Source organism: Erinaceus europaeus, chromosome 11 (genome assembly GCF_950295315.1).
Source record: "Erinaceus europaeus chromosome 11, mEriEur2.1, whole genome shotgun sequence".
Taxonomy (NCBI): domain Eukaryota; kingdom Metazoa; phylum Chordata; class Mammalia; order Eulipotyphla; family Erinaceidae; genus Erinaceus; species Erinaceus europaeus.
Window position 1 is genome coordinate 95657361 of NC_080172.1, and position 20744 is coordinate 95678104.

The following is a 20744-nucleotide window of genomic DNA, read 5'->3' on the forward strand; positions in this document are numbered from 1 at the left end:
CAGAAGGTGGAAGGTCTGTCTTTTGTAATTGCTTCTCCATTGGACATGGTGGCTCCATACTTACATCCTGTTTGCTTAGTGGGGCAGGGCTCTGGAGAGATGGGCTTCGAGGACATACTGTGAGGTTATCTGGTATTATAGTTAGCATGTGCAACTTGGCTGAAAAAGCATCAAGATACAAAGCAGGACAAATTGTATAGTAATCAAGAACCTAAAGGTAGGAATATAATAACATGAGATGGGGGGGGGTCTATTTTGGAAAAGGCTAGGTTTATCCCAAGGGGCCCATGACTTCATAATTTTTTACCTGAGCCCAACAGATAACATGCAGGTGGACCAAAGGAATTATCTGGGGAGATGGTGTCAGAGTTGGAAATAGGACTAGAAATATCTATCAGGGAAGAGTAACTCCCAAATGTGCAAAAAGTATATAAACATTGATAACTATAAACTCTGGGGCCCATATTTGGCACAGGAACCTGTAACCTGCAGCCCTGTAGGTAAGTATGAGCTCTTATGCTGTAGTCAGCTGGGAACAACTGACTATGGGCCGAACTCATTACAGAACCTGTGGCTGAGTTATGTTGACCTTAGAAGAATGGTGCAGTCCCTGCCAGTCTTGACCCACTGTGAGGACAACGTCCTGTAGAGGCTCCTGATGGGGGAGATGACCAGTGACATTGGAGGGATTTGTTAGGGGTCTAGGCCCAACATATTCACGTGGAAACCTCAGGATTCCCTGACTAGTACCCAGGATGATGGAGTGGCCTGGTAATGACCAAAAGAGTCACTGTTAAAGTATGCCAGTCTTACCCAGCTTTTGTAGTCTTTGCATTGACATAGTTAGCTTTGGAGTGATTGAGGGAAGTGAAATAGGAAGTAGGTGAGGGTATCTAGGTCATAAATAGAAACTGGTTAAGCACTTGTTTTAGGGGTTTTTTTTCCCCCCTTTTGCTCTTGTTCTATAATTGTATTTATTATTGTTGATGTCATTCATTGTTGGATAGGACAGAGAAATGGAGAAAGGAGGGAGAAAGATAAGACATCTGCAGACCTGCTTCACCGCCTGTGAAGCGACTCCCCTGCAGGTGGGGAGCCGGGGCTGGAACCGTGAGCCTTCTGGTCCTTGCGCTTCGCACCACGTGAGCTTAACCCACTGCGTTACCCCCGACTTCTTTGTTTTACGTTTTTGTTTTTTTTTATTTTTTTAAATATTTATTTATTCCCTTTTGTTGCCCTTGTTTTATTGTTGTAGTTATTATTGTTGTTGTCATTGTTGGATAGGACAGAGAGAAATGGAGGAGGGGAAGACAGAGAGGAGAGAAAGACACCTGCAGACCTGCTTCACCGCCTGTGAAGCGACTCCCCTGCAGGTGGGGAGCCGGGGTTCGAACCGGGGTCCTTATGCTGTTCCTTGTTTTACGTTTTAATTAACAGTGTTTTAGGTCTTCATAACAATCTGTACACGTCTCAGTGCAAATTGCAAATAGCATCTTAAGAGTAAGTACCCACAGCGGGGCTGGCCGGACCATGTGCGCGTGCGCTCTGCAGCGCATGCGCACGGGCCTGGGCCCGACAGCTCTTAGGCGCATGCGCACACTGGTCTCCCACGCTTTTCTCCTCGTGGCGGGGTTTCTGTGCAAATAGGCGCCGGGAAGTCTGTGAGGATGCTGCGGTCCGGCCTCTCATCGACTTCACCTTCGGGCCCCTTGGCTTCGGCTTCCCTCACATCTCTCGAGAGACAGTCTTCAGGTCCCCGCTACAATTTCCAGCTTCTGGAAACACTTCAGAATGTTCCTGCGGCCCAGGCCTCCACCTCCACCGCGCCTGACGAGTCTGGAGCGGCCGGTGACCGGAGCAGCAGCAGCAGCCAGGCCGCCCGCCCGCCGCCCGCCGGGGCCGCCCAGGGCTGCAGCGGCCTCCCGGCCACCAGAGGTCCGCGGTGGTGCCGGGCGGCGGTTACCACACCACAGTGAAAGTCTGTGTGTGTGATTTGGTTGGGGAAGATCTGGGAAAGATGACAGGGTTGGAGTGTTGGTTTGGGAGCCGGGCGGTAGCGAGTTAAGCGCACGTGGCGCTAAGCACAAGAACCGGCACAAGGATCCCGGTTCAAGCCCCCGGCTCCCCACCTGCAACGGCGTCACTTCACAGACAGTGAAGCAGGTCTGCAGGTGTCTGTTTTTCCCTCTTCCTTTTCTCTCTCCATTTCTCTCTGTTCTATCCAACAACAACAACATTAGTAATAACTACAACAGTAAAACAGCAAGGGCAACAAAAGGAAATAAAGAAAGAAAAAAAAAATCCAAAAAAAGAAAAGTTTTTTTTATTATCTTTATTTATTGGATAGAGACAGCCAGAAATCAAGAGGGAAATAGGAGTGATAGGGAGACAGACACCTACAGCCGCTTGTGAAGTTTCCCCCCTGCAGGAAGGGACCGGAGGCTCGAACCCGGGTCCTTGTGCACTGTAGCATGTGCGTTCAACCAGATGCGTCATCACCCGCAACCCCATCCACTTTTTTTTTTTTTTTTAAGTCTACAAGACTTTGTTGAAGGCCGAAATGTCTGCTATAATTCTCTCTCCACCGCTCAGATGTATTGATAACATGACAAGTGATGAAATGTGTGCAACAGTTTGGTGATAGAAGTGACTAACTTCCTTACTCTTGAACTTGTTTCCAAGGCCTGGAATAGGGGTGAAAAGAGACTATATTTAGCATTTCATGTAGTTAAGGTGGATAATATTAGTATGAAAATGTATGTATGACCTTGGGGCCTGGTGGTGGCACACCTGCTTGAGCGCACATTCCAGTGCGCAAGGACCCAGGTTGGAGTCCTCTGCCCTCACCTGTAGAGGGAAAGCTTCACCAGTGCTGAAGCAGGTCTGCAGGTCTCTCCCTCTCTCTCTACCTCCCCCTTCCCTCTTATTTTCTGGCTGTCTCTATCCAATAAATAAAAAGATAATGTATGTCCTTCACAATCTAGGAAGTGGTGCTGTGGATAAAGCATTGAATTTTCAAGTCTGAGGCCCTTCCTTCAATCCCAAGTATAGCATGTGTCAGAATGATAACTCAGGTTCTTCCTCTTCTCACTGATCAATAAGTAAGTCAGTCAAAATGTATGTTTTCGGGAGTCGGCGGTAGCACAGCAGATTAAGCGCATGGCACAAAACGCAAGGACCGGTCTAAGGATCATGGTTCCAGCGCCAGGCTCCCCACCTGCAGGGGAGTCGCTTCACAGGCGATGAAGCAGGTCACCTGCAGGTGTCTTTCTCTCCCCCTCTCTGTCTTCCCCTCCTCTCTCCATTTCTCTCTGTCTTATCCAACAACGATGACAACAACAACAATAAGAACTACAACAACAAAAAAGGGCAAATAAATAAATATAAAAACATTTAAAAAAACAAAAAAATGCATGTTTTCCTGGGACGTGGCAGTGGGACCTGGTTGTATGCACACATTATAGGACCTGGGGTCAAGCCACGACGGCCCCAACTGCAGAGGGAAAGCTTCATGAGTGGTGAGGCAGTGCTGTTGCTGTGTTTCTCCCCCTTCCTTTTTTTCCTTCTCAATTTTTCTTTTTTCTTTTTTTCTCTTTCTTTTCTTTCTTTCTTTCTTTCTTTCTCTCTTTCCTTTTTTCCTTCTTTTTATTTTTACCAAAGCACTGCTCAGCTCTGGCTTATGATGATGTGGGGGATTGAACCTAGGGCCTGAGAGCCTCAAGCAAGAGTCTCTTTTGCATAACCATTATGCTATCTACCCCACCCCAATTTTTCTCTGACCTGTCAAGTAAATGAAATTTTAAAAACATATGTCCTCCAAGGTGAATTTAACTAATTTATTTGAAATTCAGTCAGTCTCCTAGTATAGTGGCATGTGATCCTGAGTTTGATCCAAGGGCTGACCAGTGACTTATACTCATCACTTGAGTGTGATCCCTGGCACCTCATGTGCCAGAGAGGTGCTCTGGTTGTAAATACCTCATAAATGAATAGGTAAATTTATCCTGTGTCTCCATTTCTGGGAATACCAACCCTCCCTTTTTGTTTTTTTGTTTTTTTGTTTGGTTTCTGTTTTTTGGACAGAAGCAAAGAAAGTGAAAGAAAAGAGCATGGCACTGAGGTTTCCTACATGAAGCTGGGTGGTACACATGGCAAAGCCATCCCTGTTTTATTTTCGGTATTGCAATTCACTGATAAGGGAGGAAAAGAGTTAAATCCAATGGTCTCTTTCATTTCACCTTTTAAGAAATTTACATGCTATATTTAATGCTCTTGATCACTTTTCTTTTGGTCACTCTAGATTTCAGTACAGTTTTCCTCCTCTCTAGAGAATAGCTATACTGGGGCCAGGTAGTGGCACATCTGGTTAAATGCACACAGTATAGTGCACAAGGTCTCAGGTTCAAGCCCCTGGTCCCCACCTGCAGTAGGAAAGCTTCATGAGTGGTGAAGCAGGGATGCAGGTGTCTCTCTGTCTCCCTCTGTCTCCTCCTCCCTTTCTAATTTGTCTCTGTCTCTAATAATAAAAAATTTAATAAAGACTAGCCATACTCACATTTGTACCCGAGTTACTGACTTGCCTATAGTTTTTGTTCACCTCTAGGCCATTTCTGCCTGCATGAGATTATCATCACAGCTCAGATCCTTTGTGTTTCAAATTCCTATACTAAAAGTTTCTAGAGACACTTAACTCACTATGTGATTAATTGATCTCTTTGCAACTTCTTAATCTCTTAATTAGGAAAATGCTTTGTAAGACAGTTGTTATCTTAAGGGTACACTTTCTATTAATTTGAGTCTTCTCTCTTTTTTGTTTGGTGAGTCTGGCTAGGGGTTTGTCAATTTTGTTTAATCTTTCAAAGAACCAGCATTTGGCTTCATTGATCTTTTGTATGGTTCTTTTATTTTCGATGTTGTTTATTTCTGCTCTAACTTTAGTGATTTCTGTCCTTCTGGTTGCTTTAGGGTTCCTTTGTTCCTCTTCCTCTAAGTCCTTGAGGTGTGCAGTAAGGTCGTTCATTTGAGCTTCTTCTTGGTGTTTAATATGTGATTGTATGGCTATAAGTTTCCCTCTCAGTACTGCTTTAGCTGTGTCCCAAATATTTTGATAGGTTGTATCTTCATTTTCATTTGTTTCCAGGAACATTTGAATTTCCTGCTTGAGTGACTCTCTGACCCAGTGGTTCTTAAGGAGTATGTTGTTTAGTTTCCAAATTCTGTGACTTTTAATAATTTTCTGTTTGTTGTTAAATGTTAGTTTTACTCCACTGTGGTCTGAGAAGATACTTGGGATGATTTCAATGTTCTTGAATTTATTGATGCTGTCTCTGTGGCCTAACGTGTTCTATCCTTGAGTATGTGTTATGTGGATTTGAAAAGAAGGTGCATTCCAGTTTTTTGGGGTGAAGGACTCTGAAAATGTCCAAGTGGTCTAGTCTGTCAATCTCTTCATTCAATTCTCTTATATCTTTGTTGGTTCTCTGATTTGTTGATCTGTCTAAATGTGAGAGTGGGGTATTGAAGTATCCCACTATTATTGTATTAGTATTGATGTATTTTTGAAATTCTTTCAGTAAGTGCTTGACATATTTAGATGGTCCCTCATTGGGTTCATAGATGTTAATGACTGTTAAGTCTTCTTGGCTGATTGATCCTATAATCATTATGTAATGTCCTTGCCTATCTTTTATTACTTTATTTAATTTAAAATCTATCATGTCTGAGATGAGAATGGCTGTTCTTGCCCTTTTTTGTGGTCCGTTAGCCTGTATGGTAGTTTTCCATCCTTTCACTTTAAGTCTGTGTTTATCTTGTTATAACAGATGGGATTCTTGCAAGCAGCATATGGTTGGATTATGTTTTCTGATCCATCCCCCCACTCTGTGCCTTTTGATGGGTGAGTTTAAGCCACTGACATTTATTGATATTATGGATTTAATGTATTGTAGTGCCATTGTTCAAAAAAAGTTTTTTTGTTTGTTTGCTCTGATATAGTGCCAGTATTGTAGTGATATTCTTGTTTATAAGAGGTCTTTTAGAACCTCTTTCAGGGCCGGTTTGGTGATGGTTGCCTTCTTTAACTGTTGTTTGTCTAAGAAGGTTTTGATCCCTCCATCTAGTTTGAATGAAAGTCTAGCAGGATATATTATCCTTGGTTGAAACCCTTTTTCATTCAGGGCTCCATAGATATCTTGCCACTCCCTTCTGGCTTTTAGAGTTTGAGTGGAGAAGTTTGCAGATAATCTTATGGGTTTTCCCTTGTATGTGACTTTTTGTTTCTCTCTTGCAGCCTTTAGGATCCTTTCTTTATCCTTACTTCTTCTCATTGTGACTATGATGTGTCTTGGTGTCTTCAGGTCTGGGTTGATTCTGTTTGGTACTTTCTGGGCCTCTTGAATCTTGATGTCCTTTCTGTTGTTTAGGTCTGGGAAGTTTTCTTCTATTATTTCCTCTAGAATGTTTGCTTCCCCTTCCTCTGGCAGGCCAATTATGCGAATGTTACTTCTTTTGAGATCATCCCATATGTCTCTGTTGTTGTTTTCAGTGTCTCTCAATCTCTTTTTAAGCTCTTTCACCTCTTTCTTCATTTTCTCTAACTCATCCTCTGTCTGACTAATTCTGTTTTCTGCTTCTGTTAGTCTGCTTTCCCTTTCCTCAGCTTCTTTCTTCATTACAGCTATTTCAGCTTTCAGTTCTCTAATTGCCTCAAGATAATCCGTATTTTCCTTGGGGGTCTCAACTGTTGTTTCCCTAATACTGCCATTCCTTTCCTCCAATGTTGTTTTCATTTCTGTGATTAATAAGTTTATTATTGCTTGCATACTTTTCTTATCTATGGTTACTTCTGGCTGATTTGTAGTTTCTTCTGGGCTCTTGTCTTCATTCATTGGAGTAGCAGTTTTATTTGTTATTTGCCTGCCTTCATGGATGGCCAACACTATATCGTTTCTTCTCCAAAACAGAAGATTCCGGGTACATCTGGGTGACAAGTTTAGCAGATGGAGACTTGTCTCAAGTGGCCTCCCCCAGGGCTCTGTTCTGGCTACTACGCTATTTAATATTTACACCAATGACCTCCCAGAAACTTCTTCAAGGAAGTTCATCTTCGCCGATGACATCTGCTGTGCAACTCAGGCATCAAAGTTCGACATCCTCGAGGAAACACTCACGAAAGACATGTCTCTGATATCTGATTACTGTAAAAAATGGCGACTAATCCCTAGCACTGCATAAACGGTATCATCTGTTTTCCATCTACACCATGCCTCGGCCTCGCGTGAGCTTAATGTGCAGCTTGGCGACACGAGAATCCAGCATGAAGCCCAGCCAGTCTATCTTGGCGTTACTCTCGATCGCACTCTGTCATTTCACAAACATCTCATAAAAACTGCAGCAAAGGTGGGCGCGAGGAATAACATCATTGCAAGACTAGCCAGCTCCTCACGGGGTGCGAGCGCTTCCACACTACCATCATCCTCTCTGGCATTATGCTATTCCACTGCAGAATACTGTGCCCCAGTATGGTTCCATAGCCCCCATGTCCACTTGGTCGATTCCAAATTATATTCCTCCATGAGGATAATTTCTGCAACCATTCGTCCACCCCGGTTCCATGGCTGCCAGTTCTTAGCAACATCGCCCCGCCAGATATTCGTCGGGATGCGGCATCATCTAAGTTCATTTCCCACGTCTACACTCGACCAGACTTGCCAATATACGCGGATATCTTCGCCCACCCTGTTCAACGCTTGATGTCTCGTCACCCAATCTGGTCCCCTACGCCTACTCTGAACTTCTCTGTTCCAGTCTCTTGGAAACAGAGCTGGCAGTCAGCTGAGGTAAAGAACAAGCACCTCATCACAGACCCCTGCAAGCGTCAACCCGGCTTTGACCTAGCACGTTATGATTGGGCTCTCTTCACTCGCTATCGAACAGGCCATGGCTGGTGCGCCGCTGTGTTCCACTGCTGGGGAGCCAGAGACGACCCAAACTGCCCCTGCGGCTACAGACAGACTATGACCCACATAGTCAACGACTGCCACCTCTCCAGATTCAAAGGAGGTCTTGAAACTTTACATCAGGCTCAACCTGATGCTGTTGACTGGCTACGGAAGAAAGGCAAACGCTAGAAGAAGAAATTTGTTTTTGATCTACCCATTTTTTTTTATTTATGTGTTTCTTTTTTTATGCTCTGTTGTTCCTCAGTTGTTGTGTGTTGAGCACAAGCAAGACTGTACTAAATACCTTTATGACAATTGCACTCACCAACCTCAGGAATTACAGTAGCAACTGAAGCAAGTATTGAAGCAGTTTAATCACTACCAGTTAGCCAAACAATTTCTCTAGTCCTTGAAAAAATAGTAACCAAGTCCCAGTGAAGAAGAAAGAGAAAAGAAAGAAGGGGTAGCAAGAATAGACAGTTATGCAAATCTACTATCCACTGTATATTCTAGGGGTAACGAGGGAAAAGGGAACTAGAGCAGAGATACACACATAGAGAGTCCACTCTGAGTCAGATTTCTTCCCCAAAATAATTCACAAATTCAGAAAGGTGAAGAAGGAAGGAAGAAGTGTATGACAAGATAAAAAAAAAAAAAAGAAAAAAGAGACAAGTGAGAGAAAAGGGGAAAGATAAGAAAAAGAGCTGTAATTAAAGAGCAGTGAAAGGAAAGGGGTTTTTTATTACTTTTTTTTAACTTAATTTGATTTTTTTAATTAGCTAGAAGGAGAAAGGAGGTGAGAGTCTGTAGAGGAGGTAGGAGTAAGGAGACAAGTTCCTCCCACAATAGATAAGATGCCCACTACCCTAGCAATGAAAGAGTTAATTCTGATCAACCTAAAGGGGAGGAAGATATATGCCTTTATATAATATTAATAATAAAATAGAGCAGGGTAAAAAAAAAAAACCTGTCCCAGATTACCTCAAACCTTGTGAGCAGAGGCAGCTGATTGTTAAGAATGAGAAAAAAAAAACAAAAACCTCAGGACTAGACAAGGATAGCTGAAATAGACATTTATACAAATCTACTATCCACTGTATATTCTAGGGGTGGCTAAAGGAGGAAAGAAAGTTGAGCAAAGACACTCGCAGTGATAATCCACACTGAGTCAGAATTCTTCCCCAGAATAATTCCCAAATGTGTATCAGTGAATTCAAAAAAGCACACTGTTTGGTGATGTGGGGGCTGGGGCCTGTGGCTTTGGAAGCTGTAGGATTAAGGAAGAAAGGATGAGAAGAATAAGAAAAAGAAAAAAAAAAGAAAGAGAGAGAAAAAGATAAGAAAAAGAACAGTCATAAAAGAGCGGTGAAAGGAAAGAGTTTTTATTTATTTATTTATTTTTAATTATTTAATTAGCTATGCGGGGTGAGGTGGGGGGGGTTGGCTACTAGAAAGAAAAAAGGCCAGAGGTTTCAGAAGGGTATAGACTTAGAATGAATGATACTCCCTGGTGGGACAGGAATTTGGTAAAGACAGAAGCTCAGCAGGGGAGCCTGCTGGGAGCTGGTCACCAGGGACTGGTTATGGGGGGGGTGAAAGGGGGAGGAGGTGTGCTTAATAATTAAAAGGGAAGAATTTTTCCCCCCTTTTTTTCTACTTTATTTCTTAACCCAAATTAAGTTATAGTCACCTCCTTGGTGTCACCGCTAGGACCCCTTATTGACTGGCCTACTAAAGGCAGAAAATCCTACTGTTTCCAGATGATGTGGTCAGAGCTCAAGCCACTAGCAGCTTCTCAGTCCTCCATCTTCCGGGAACCCCCCCAAGGGTACATTTTCATGTGTCCCCTGAATATGTGCCAGCATACCTCACCCACCACAAAAATGTCACCCCCCTCAAAAACAGACAAACAACATCTTTCTCCACGGATGACTTAGCCATAGGGTATATATGGACAGAAATGCTGGTGAAATAACGCACCTGGTTAGCATGCTGCTTTGTCATGCACACAACCCAGGTTTTCGAGCCTGTTCTCCATCTTACTGGAGGAAGCTTTGGTGCTGCAATGTTTTTCTTTCACTCTCTGTGTCTCTACGTGAAAAAGTCATCCTTAAGCAGTGAAGTTCCACCAATGAAAAAAAAATTATGAGGAATAATATTCTTCATTGCATGATTGTGAACACTTAAAAACTGACAGTTAATTTTCAAGGATTTACTCATTTATTAACAAGAAAGAGAAACAGAGCGTTACTCTTAGCACTATGTAATCCCCGTGGATCAAACTGAATCTCATACTTTTAAGTCCAGTACTCTAATCATTGTGCCACCTCTTGGAATGCTGATATATATTTTTTTAAACTTAGATTCATCCTTTAGATGCAAAACATCTTGTGCAGAAAACACATTTGCATCAAACTTTGTACTTGGTACAAGCTCATCTTCTACACAAGAAAATTATCCCCGAACCCTGAAAACACCTTTGTCTGCTGGAAACCCACAGAGATCAGGATATAAAACTTGGACACCACAAATAGGATATTCAGGTAAGATGAGTGAAATAATGTCTTAGATGGCCTTTTATTAAGACTTTTTTAAAATTTATTTTTACAGGAGTCGGGCTGTAGCGCAGCGGGTTAAGCGCAGCTGGTGCAAAGCACAAGGACCCGCATAAGGATCCCGGTTCGAACCCCGGCTCCCCACCTGCAGGGGAGTCTCTTCACAGGCGGTGAAGCAGGTCTGCAGGTGTCTATCTTTCTCTCCTCCTCTCTGTCTTCCCCTCCTCTCTCCATTTCTCTCTGTCCTATCCAACAACGACAACAACAATAATGACTACAACAATAAAACAACAAGGGCAACAAAAGGGAATAAATAAATAAAATAAATATTTTTTAAAAATTTTATTTTTACTTATTTTCTGTTTTGTTGCCTTTGTTGTTGTTAAAACTTTAAAAAATTAATTTATTTTCCCTTTTGTTGCCCTTGTTCTTTTTCATTGTTGTTATAGTTATTATTGTTCTTATTGATGTTGTTTTATAGTACAGAGAGAAATGTAGAGAGGAGGGGAAGACGGAGAAAGATAGACACCTGCAGACCTGCTTCACGAAGTGACCCCCTACAGGTGGGGAGCTGAGGGCTCAAACTGGGATCCTTCTGCCGATCCTTGCACTTTGCTCCACATGCATTTAACTCACTGCGCTACCACCAGACTCCCTGTTAAAACTTTTATAAGTGAATATGGTCACATATAAAGTAATTTGTAATTGATAAGGATGGCTAGCTGATAAATATGTAGATTATCCTATCCATATTTCAGGCTAGGTTAATAAACCTATATAGTTCCTGGTATTGTTTGTTTATTTCATCCAACCCTGACAAAAAAAAAGTATAAGAAAGAAAGCCTTCCTTATTAAGATACGTTTATTTAAATCTAGTAGTTCCTGGTAATGCTAGTGTATAGTTTGTCTGTATACTTAAAATTTAGCTTTTGTTTAAATGTATTAGATTTCCTATTTTAGGGAAAGATTTATTTCTGTTATTTTATGAAAGAGAGAGAGAGAGAGGAGACACATGAGTGACAGAATGGGTTCTGGTTTATAAGCTACTGGTAGTAGAACCTGGACCTTATGCATGCAAGTTCTCTATTGTGTTGCTGAGTTAACACCCTTACCCAGCTAGGTTTTTCTTGAGAGAAATGGATGAAATAGATCTGTATGTGTTTGGTTTCTCAAAAGTACATTCAGTGGAATTTCTTGGTTACAGAATATATAACTGTATGCTTTTATCAATACAAGATAAGGGTAAAATTATCAAAGGGGTTGTGCCCTCTTAAAGCAATGTGTGATAGTTTTTATGACATTGCACCATGTTCAACATTTGGCATTGTTAGATTTCTTATATAGTCTGACTTTATATTTTTCTGGCTACTGTGAGTTGTGGTTGATTGCACGCTTGTTTACTATGTATTTTTCACTTTCTGTGAAAATACAATTTATTTCTTTTGTCCACTTTAGGCTTATTCTTATTTGTATAAAATATTTTTAATGTTCATATTATAAAGCTAAAATACAACAACAAAAGAACTTCATATTTTTGTCATTAATACAATAATCTATTTATTCTTTCACTGACTGAAGTTTTACTTTCTTAAAATTCCTTTGTAATGGGCAGGGGTAGATAGCATAATGGTTATGCAAACAGACTCTCATGCCTGCGACCCTGAATTCCCAGGTTCAATCCCCTGTACTACCATAAGCCAGACCTGATCAGTGCTCTGGTAAAATAAAAAATAAAAAAAGTAAAAAAAAAAAAAAAATCCCTTGTAACATCTCTCTCCAGCCAGTCTATAGGTTTTACAAGAAGTGTGGAAATTCTTTTTATTTTATTTTTTTCTCTTTTACCAGAGCACTATTCAGCTCTGGCTTATGGTGGTACAGGGGATTGAACCTGGGACTTCAGGGTCTCAGGCATGAAAGTCTCTTTGAATAACCATTATGCTATCTACCCAGACATCACTCTGATACATGTGCTACCAGGGATTGAACTTGGGATCTCTTGCTTGAGAGTCCAATGCTGTATTAACTGTGCCATCTCCTGGACCACCCTCATACAATTTTTAAATGTCAGAATAAGATAGTTGACCTGGTTTTTGACCACATATTCATATTATTTTATAACTCCATTCTGATAAAGTGCAGACTAAGGCAGTGTGTATATACATATACTAATATAATATAATATGATATGATATGATATGATATGATATGATATGATATAATATAATATAATATAATATATACATCCACTCACATACAATTTTATCTTTACTCAATTATGACTATTGGTTCTGGACATTGGACCCAGGGACCTCTCAAATGCAAGTCTTTTTTTTTTTAATTTATTTATCATGAGAATGATAGGACCTCATGGTTGAGAATCCAATGCTTTATCTACTATACCACCTCTGGACCAACCACTCAAATGCAAGTCTTTTTTTTTTTTCTCCCCACCCACCCACCCCAGAGTCTTTTACTTTGGTGAAATACGCCAATTCCATTTCAGGTTCGTTCTACTTGTGTTTTCTTTTCTGGTCTTGTTTGTCAACTTCTGCCTGAGAGTGAGATCATCCCATATTCATCCTTCTGTTTCTGACTTATTTCACTCAACATGATTTTTTCAAGGTCCATCCAAGATCGGCTGAAAACGGTGAAGTCACCATTTTTTACAGCTGAGTAGTATTCCATTGTGTATATATACCACAACTTGCTCAGCCACTCATCTGTTGTTGGACACCTGGGTTGCTTCCAGGTTTTAGCTATTACAAATTGTGCTGCCAAGAACATATGTGTACACAGATCTTTTTGGATGGTTGTGTTGGGTTCCTTAGGATATATCCCCAGGAGAGGAATTGCAGGGTCATAGGGTAGGTCCATTTCTAGCCTTCTGAGAGTTCTCCAGACTGTTCTCCACAGAGGATGGACCAATTGACATTCCTACCAGCAGTGCAGGAGGGTTCCTTTGACCCCACACCCTCTCCAGCATTTGCTGCTGTTACCTTTTCTGATGTATGACATTTTCATAGGAGTGAAGTGATATCTCATTGTTGTCTTTATTTGCATTTCTCTGACAATCAGAGACTTGGAGCATTTTTTCATGTGTTTCTCAGCCTTTTGGATCTCTTCTGTGGTGAATATTCTGTCCAAGTCCTCCCCCCATTTTTGGATGGGGTTATTTGTTGTCTTGTTGTTGAGTCTGGCAAGCTCTTTATATATGTTAGTTATTAAACTCTTATCTGATGTATGGCATGTGAAGATCTTCTCCCATTCTGTGAGGGGTCTCTTGGTTTGGGTAGTGGTTTCTTTTGCTGTGAAGAAGCTTTTTAATTCGATGTAGTCCCAAGTATTTGCCTTAGTCTTCTTTGTAATTGGATTCGTTTCATTGAAAATGTCTTTAAAATTTATGTGGAAAAGAGTTCTGCCAATATTTTCCTCTAAGTATTTGATAGTTTGTGGTCTAACATCCAAGTCCTTGATCCACTTGGAATTTACTTTTGTATTTGGTGAAATACAGTGATTCAGTTTCATTCTTCTGCATGTTTCAACCCATTGTTTCCAACACCATTTGTTGAAGAGACTCTGCTTTCCCCATGTAATAGTCTGGGCCATTTTGTCAAAGATTAGATGTCCATAGGTGTGGGGCCTCATTTCTGGGCTCTCAATTCTATTCCACTGGTCAATGTGTCTATTCATGTTCCAGTACCAAGCAGTTTTGGCCCTATAATACAGTTTGAGATCTAGGAGTGTGATGCCTCTGGTTCTGTTCTTTTTTCTCAAGACTGTTTTGGCAATTCTAGGTCTTTTCTTGTTCCAGATAAACATTTGTAGCATTTTTTCTATTCTTCTAAAAAATGTGCTTGGGATCTTGATGGGGATAGCATTAAATTTGTAGATGGCTCTGGGTAATATATTCATTTTGATGATGTTAATTCTTCCAACCCATGAACATGGAATATCTTTCCACTTCTTTGTGTCTTTTTCAATTTCTTTGAGTAGTGGCTCATAATTTTCCGTATATAAGTCTTTCACTTCTTTGGTTAGGTTTACTCCTAGATATTTTATTGTTTTTGTTGCTATAGTAAAAGGAATTGATTTCTGGATTTGAATTTCTTCTAACTTAGTGTTTGCATAGAGGAATGCCACTGACTTTTGAATGTTAATTTTATAGCCTGACACCTTACTGTATTGCCTGATGATTTCCAAAAGCTTCTTGCTGGAGTCCTTAGGATTTTCCATGTATACTATCATGTCATCTGCAAATAAGGAGAGTTTGACTTCTTCTCTTCCAATCTGTATCCCTTGAATTCCTTGCTCCTGCCTGACTGCTCTGGCAAGAACTTCCAACACTATGTTGAATAGTAATGGTGATAGTGGGCAGCCCTGTCTAGTACCTGATCTGAATGGAAATGCTTCCAGTTTTTCACCATTGAGTATGATGTTGGCTGTAGGTTTGCTATATATAGACTCCACTATCTTCAGGAATTTTCCATCTATTCCCATTTTTTGTAGTGTTTTGATCATAAAGGGATGTTGTATTTTGTCAAAGGCTTTCTCTGCATCTATTGATATGACCATGTGGTTTTTGGTCTTGCTTTTGTTGATGTGGTGGATCACATTGATTGATTTATGCATATTAAACCAACCTTGCATGCCTGGGATAAACCCCACTTGGTCATGATGAACAATCTTTTTGATATACTGCTGTATCCGGTTGGCTAGAATTTTGTTCAATATTTTCGCATATAAGTTCATCAGAGATATTGGTCTGTAGTTTTCTTTTTTGGTTGTGTCCCTGTCTACCTTTGGTATCAGGGTGATGTTGGCTTCATAGAAGCTGGCAGGGAGTATTTCAGTGTCTTCAATCTTCTGGAAGACTTTTAAAAGTAGAGGTATTAGTTCTTCTTTGAAGGTTTTGTAGCACTCATTTGTAAAACCATCTGGTCCAGGACTTTTATTTTTGGGGAGATTTTTGATAACTGTTTCAATTTCATTAGCTGTGATGGGCCTGTTCATGTTATCCACTTTCTCTTGACTTAGTTTTGGAAGTTGGTAGGTATCTAGGAAATTGTCCATTTCTTCCAGGTTCTCTAGCTTAGTGGCATATAGTTGTTCATAGAAGCCTCGCATGATATGTTGAATTTCTGCGGTGTCTGTTGTGATATCTCCTCTTTCATTTACTTTCCGATTTATTTGGGTCTTCTCCCTTTTTTGTTTTGTGAGTCTAGCTAAAGGTTTGTCGATTTTGTTTACTCTTTCGAAGAACCAACATTTACTTTCGTTGATCTTTTGTATGGTTTTCCTATTCTCAATGTTATTTATTTCTGCCCTAACTTTAGTGATTTCTGTCCTTCTGGTTGCTTTAGGGTTCCTTTGCTCTTCTTCTTCTAGGTCTTTAAGATGTGCAATCAGGCTGTTTATTTGTGCTTTTTCTTGTCTCCTAATGTGTGCTTGTATAGCTATGAACTTCCCTCTTAGTACTGCTTTAGCTGTGTCCCAAATATTTTGATAGCTTGTGTCTTCATTTTCATTGAACTCTTGAAACATCAAATGCAAGTATTGTGCACTACTGCTGCACGTCTTTCCAGCCCTTACCTTGCTTATTTATAAATGTGAAATTAACTTTTGGGAAAATACATTCTTATTTAGTTTAATATGAAGAGTTATATTTCTTACCAGAGCATTGCTGGGTGATGGACTAATCCTGGGACCTCAGAGTCTCAGGCACAAAAGTCTTCTCCATAACCACTATGGTCTACCTGCACCTGAAAAGGGTTTATTTTTCTTTGAACATTTTTTTTTATTATTTATTTTCCCTTTTGTTGCCCTTGTTTTATTGTTGTTGTAGTTATTGTTGAGTTGTCATCGTGGTTTTTGGATAGGACAGAGAGAATAGGAGAGAGGTGGGGAAAAAAGAGAGGGGAGAGAAAGATAGACACCTACAGACCTACTTCACCGCCTGTGAACCAACCCCCCTGCAGGTGGGAAGCTGGGGGCTTGAACCAGGATCCTTACATCGGTCCTTGCGCTTCATGCAGCGTGAAGTTAACCTGCTGTGTTACCACCCGACTCCCAAGGGTTTTATTTTTTTATTTTATTTTATTTTATTTTATTTTATTTTATTTTATTTTATGAGGAAAAGATTATTTCTTGAGGCCTGAGAGGTAACTCAGTGGATAAAGTATTGGATTCTGAGGTATGAGTTCCTGAATTCGATTTACATGTGCCAGAGTGATGTTCTCTCACTCTCCACTCTCATGAATAAATAAGCAAGCTTAAAAAAAAAGATTATTTTCTTGGGTATTTATGACTGTGTTTTAGATTTCTTATTTTGAGTCTAAATGAAAAGAACTAGAAATTGTTATTATTAATGTGTATATGCTTCCTTTCTTAAAAACTTTTAACAGCTACATCCTCTTCTGCAATTTCTGCACACTCTCCTTCAGTCATTGTAGCTGTTGTAGAGGGGAGAGGACTTGCCAGGGGTGAAATCGGCATGGCAAGTATTGATTTAAGAAGCCCACAAATTATATTATCTCAGTTTGCAGACAACACAACATATGCGAAGGTACATACTTATGAAACTAGGAAACAGTTGACTTAGGTACATACTTATGAAACTAGAAAACAGTTGACTTAGTTGACTTAGGTCTTATGCAGATTTTCAAGTCAATGCTTCTCTAATTAATTTATTTTTCTTAAAAAAAAAAGTTATTTCCAATTGGACCAATGTAGAAAAACTCCAAATTAAATAAAATGGTGTTATATATTTTTATTTTTAATATTTAATTATTTATTATTTTTTAATTTGATAGGATGGAGAAGTTGAGAGGGAGAAGGAGGGATACAGAGAGGAAGAGAGAGAGAGAGAGAGAGAGAGAAAGGTGTATGGAGCACTACTTCAATCTCCTGCAGGTCGGGCCTGGAGGCTTGAACCTGGGTCCTTGTGTAAGGTAAAATGTGCTCTCCACTGTGCTCACCATCTGGCTTTCTTTTTTAAAAAATAAATATGTTTTATTGTATTTATTTTAATGAGAGATTGAGATACAGAGAGAACGATACAGAGGGAGAGAGAAAAAGAGATCACAGCACTGCTTAGTTCTGGGTTATGGTGGTGCAGTGTTGAACCTGGTACATTAAAGCCTCAGGCATGGAAATCTTTTTGCATAATCATTTTCATAACTTCAGCCCTAATTAAAAAATAAATTACTTCCTAAAATATTGAGTTGTCAGAAAAGTCATGACTTTTTTTTTCCCTTTATTTCAATTTATAAAATGGAAATATTGACAAGACCATAGGATAAGAGGGGTACAGTTCCACACAATTCCCACCACCAGATCTCTATATCCCATCCCCTCCCCTGATAGCTTTCCTGTTCTTTATCCCTCTGGGAGTATGGACCCAGGGTCATTATGGGGTGCAGAAGGTGGAAGATATGGCTTCTGTAAATTGTTTCCCTGCCAAACATGGGCATTGGCTGGACTTTTTTTTTTTTTAATTGTCACTGATCGTGGTAATTCCCCCTGCAAGTGGAAACCAGGGGCTTGAACCTGTATTACTGGAATTGTAACACATGCACTTTACTAAATGTGCTAATGCCTGGCCTCCCATAATTTAGTTTCTAACTTCTTCCTTTAACTTCCTGTCTTCACCTCATGTGCCAGAGTGATGCTCTGGTTCTCTTGCTGCACTCTCCACCACAAATAAATAAATATATACATACATTATTAACCAAAGCACTGCTTAATTCTTACTTATGGTGGTGTTGGGGATTGAACCTAGGCTCTTGGAGCCTCAGACATGAAGGTCTTTTGCAAAACTGTTGTGCTATCTCCCCAGTGCATAAATACATAAATATTTTAAAAGGTATTTTAGTAATATATATGCATATGATAGGTTCAAATTAATTTGTTGCTAAGAATTGTTATCAACTACTGTAAGTGAAATATGAACTATGTTACTAATAATATATGTGTGATATATAATTATAAATATATCTTTGACACATTTATTTTATTGATTTCACCAGCAAGAGACAGGCAGGTGGACAGACACAGGTCAGAACACAAACCTGGGGTTTCAGATATATAAGTTCTGTGATTACTTGCAGAACTATTTCTTTATTAGAAATGTATTTTAACTGAAATACCTATTAAGTGGGACTCTTTTAATTTTGTATATCAATTAACTTTAAGTATTTCTCTCAGAAAAATGACTTTTTTGTTTTAGAAACTCCTAAGTGTAAATTTAACAGACTATTTGAATAATTTTAGGTGATTACTAAACTGAAAATTTTATCACCTTTGGAAATAATAATGTCAAATACTGCTTGTGTCGTGGGAAATTCAACCAAATTGTTCAATTTAATAACAGAAAATTTCAAGGTAAGTGTTTTTGTTTTCAATAGATCTTACTTTATTTAAAATTCATTTTGGTAGCGTGGGGGGTGGTGGCAGTGAATAAGGTGTTAGATGGACTCTCAAAAAACATGAGGTCCTGAGTTCACCCTTCAGCATCACATGTGCCAGAGTGATTCTCTGGTTCTCCCTCTACCTCATTAATAAAGAACAAGTAAAAAGTGTTAATCTTCTAAAAAATTAATGAAATTTTTTAATGTTTATATACTATTTATTTATTTATTTATTTATTATTGGATAAAGATGGAGAGAAATTGAGGGAGGAAGAGATGGAGAGGGAAAGAGGCAAAGAGACACCGGCAACCCTGCTTTACCGCTCGTGAAGCTTCTCCCCTGCAAGTGGGCACCAGGGGCTGGATCCTGGGGCCTTGTGCACTGTGATGTGAGCGCTTCACCAGGTGCCACCATCTGACCCCTGAAATTTATCTGTTAATATCTTACATGACAGTAATTTGAGGACTGGTACTCTGAAGTACTTAGTATAAGTCATATTCTTTTTTCCCTATAATTAATCGTTTATAACTTCTGTTATTTACTAATGTGAGAGAGAACTAGAGCAGCATTCTGGCATGCCAAGGTCAGATACTCTATCTGCTGGGTCACAAGTAAGTCTTAGGCTAAGAAACTTTTTTTTCCCATTCAATTCCATATCACTTTTTATTTTTTGAGAAAATGTTGATTTATGGTAGTCTTCTTGCTTCCAAGACCTGCGTGGCCTGGAGTGGACCCTCGGAAAGAATGGCTCATCATGGCAGGGCGCCACCACCAGAAAAGGCTGTATGCATCTTTTTCTCTTTTTCAATAGGCATTTTTGTGTTCTTTGGGCAGATTCCTATAAGAAGAAATGTGGGTCAGATGGTACATTGATTTTTTTTTTTTTTAATGTTTTCACAAATCTCCAGCCTGCTTTCCGTAGGGCCTGCATTAATATGCATTCCTACCAAACAGTGTGTGGGGGGCCCTCCAAAGAACTGTTAATAGAATAAAAAGTGGCAGGGAATCTACTTGTTTGACTTGTTACTTTTGAAGGGGAAAAATGTTTTAGGTGCATACTTAAGAGTATACCAGAGGTAGGTCTGTGGAGAAAGCCTGGATTTCTTTATGTTTATCTTCCTGACAACAAGTTACTGTGATATGAAACTAGGTGAAACTGATGTGCTTGTTCTGTTTTAGTGATAGACTTTTTTCCATAGCAAGAAATGATGTCACTGGAACTTTTTATACATATTGTCCTGAATCTTTAGATAACTTTGGGTAGTGTGGGTATTTTAACTCTTCTGACCTATGAACTCATGGTGTCGTGTTTTCTTCATTCCCTCCTCTGCTATTGGTGTTCTCTAGTTTTCAGGGTATAAATCTTTTCCTTTTATTTTCTCTCATGGATGTGGGGCCTCACATGTGCATATTTTCTCTGCCCAGGATTACTTTTCATTCAAATGGACACAGAGAGATAGAGAGACACCATGGTAATGTAGCTTCCTTCAGTGGCATAGCATCTCCCAAGTGGTATTGGGTCTCCAACCTGGGCCACCTGTATGGCAAGGCATGTCCCTTACCTGAGGAGATATTTCATATCTCACTTGCCCTTTATATTTCCCTTGGTTAAGTTTATTCTGGAGGGTTTTTTTTAATACTACTGTAAATTTTAAAGCAAATGATATTTGTTTTAGATTTTCTTTAAGAAAAAAATTAAATTATCTTTATTTTATTTATTGGATAGAGACAGCCAGAAATCAAGAGGGTAGGGGGAGGTAGAGAGGGAGAGAGACACCTGCAGCACTGCTTCACCACTTGTGAAGCTTTCCCCCTGCACGTGGGGGTGGGGGATTTGAACCCA

The 20744-nt window shown here is 39.9% G+C and overlaps 1 protein-coding gene across 1 annotated transcript in view; it reads left to right on the plus strand.

Moving 5' to 3' along the window:
* Nucleotides 1–1576: 1576 nt before the first annotated feature.
* The window catches only part of MSH4 (mutS homolog 4), an 80962-nt gene continuing 61794 nt past the window's right edge, over nt 1577–20744 (plus strand). Inside the window, exons 1-4 of the mRNA XM_060201002.1 lie at nt 1577–1908; nt 10304–10483; nt 16897–17057; nt 18764–18874. Coding sequence (XP_060056985.1) covers nt 1668–1908; nt 10304–10483; nt 16897–17057; nt 18764–18874 — 693 coding nt within the window. The 5' untranslated portion in view covers nt 1577–1667. The remainder of the gene's footprint in view (nt 1909–10303; nt 10484–16896; nt 17058–18763; nt 18875–20744) is intronic.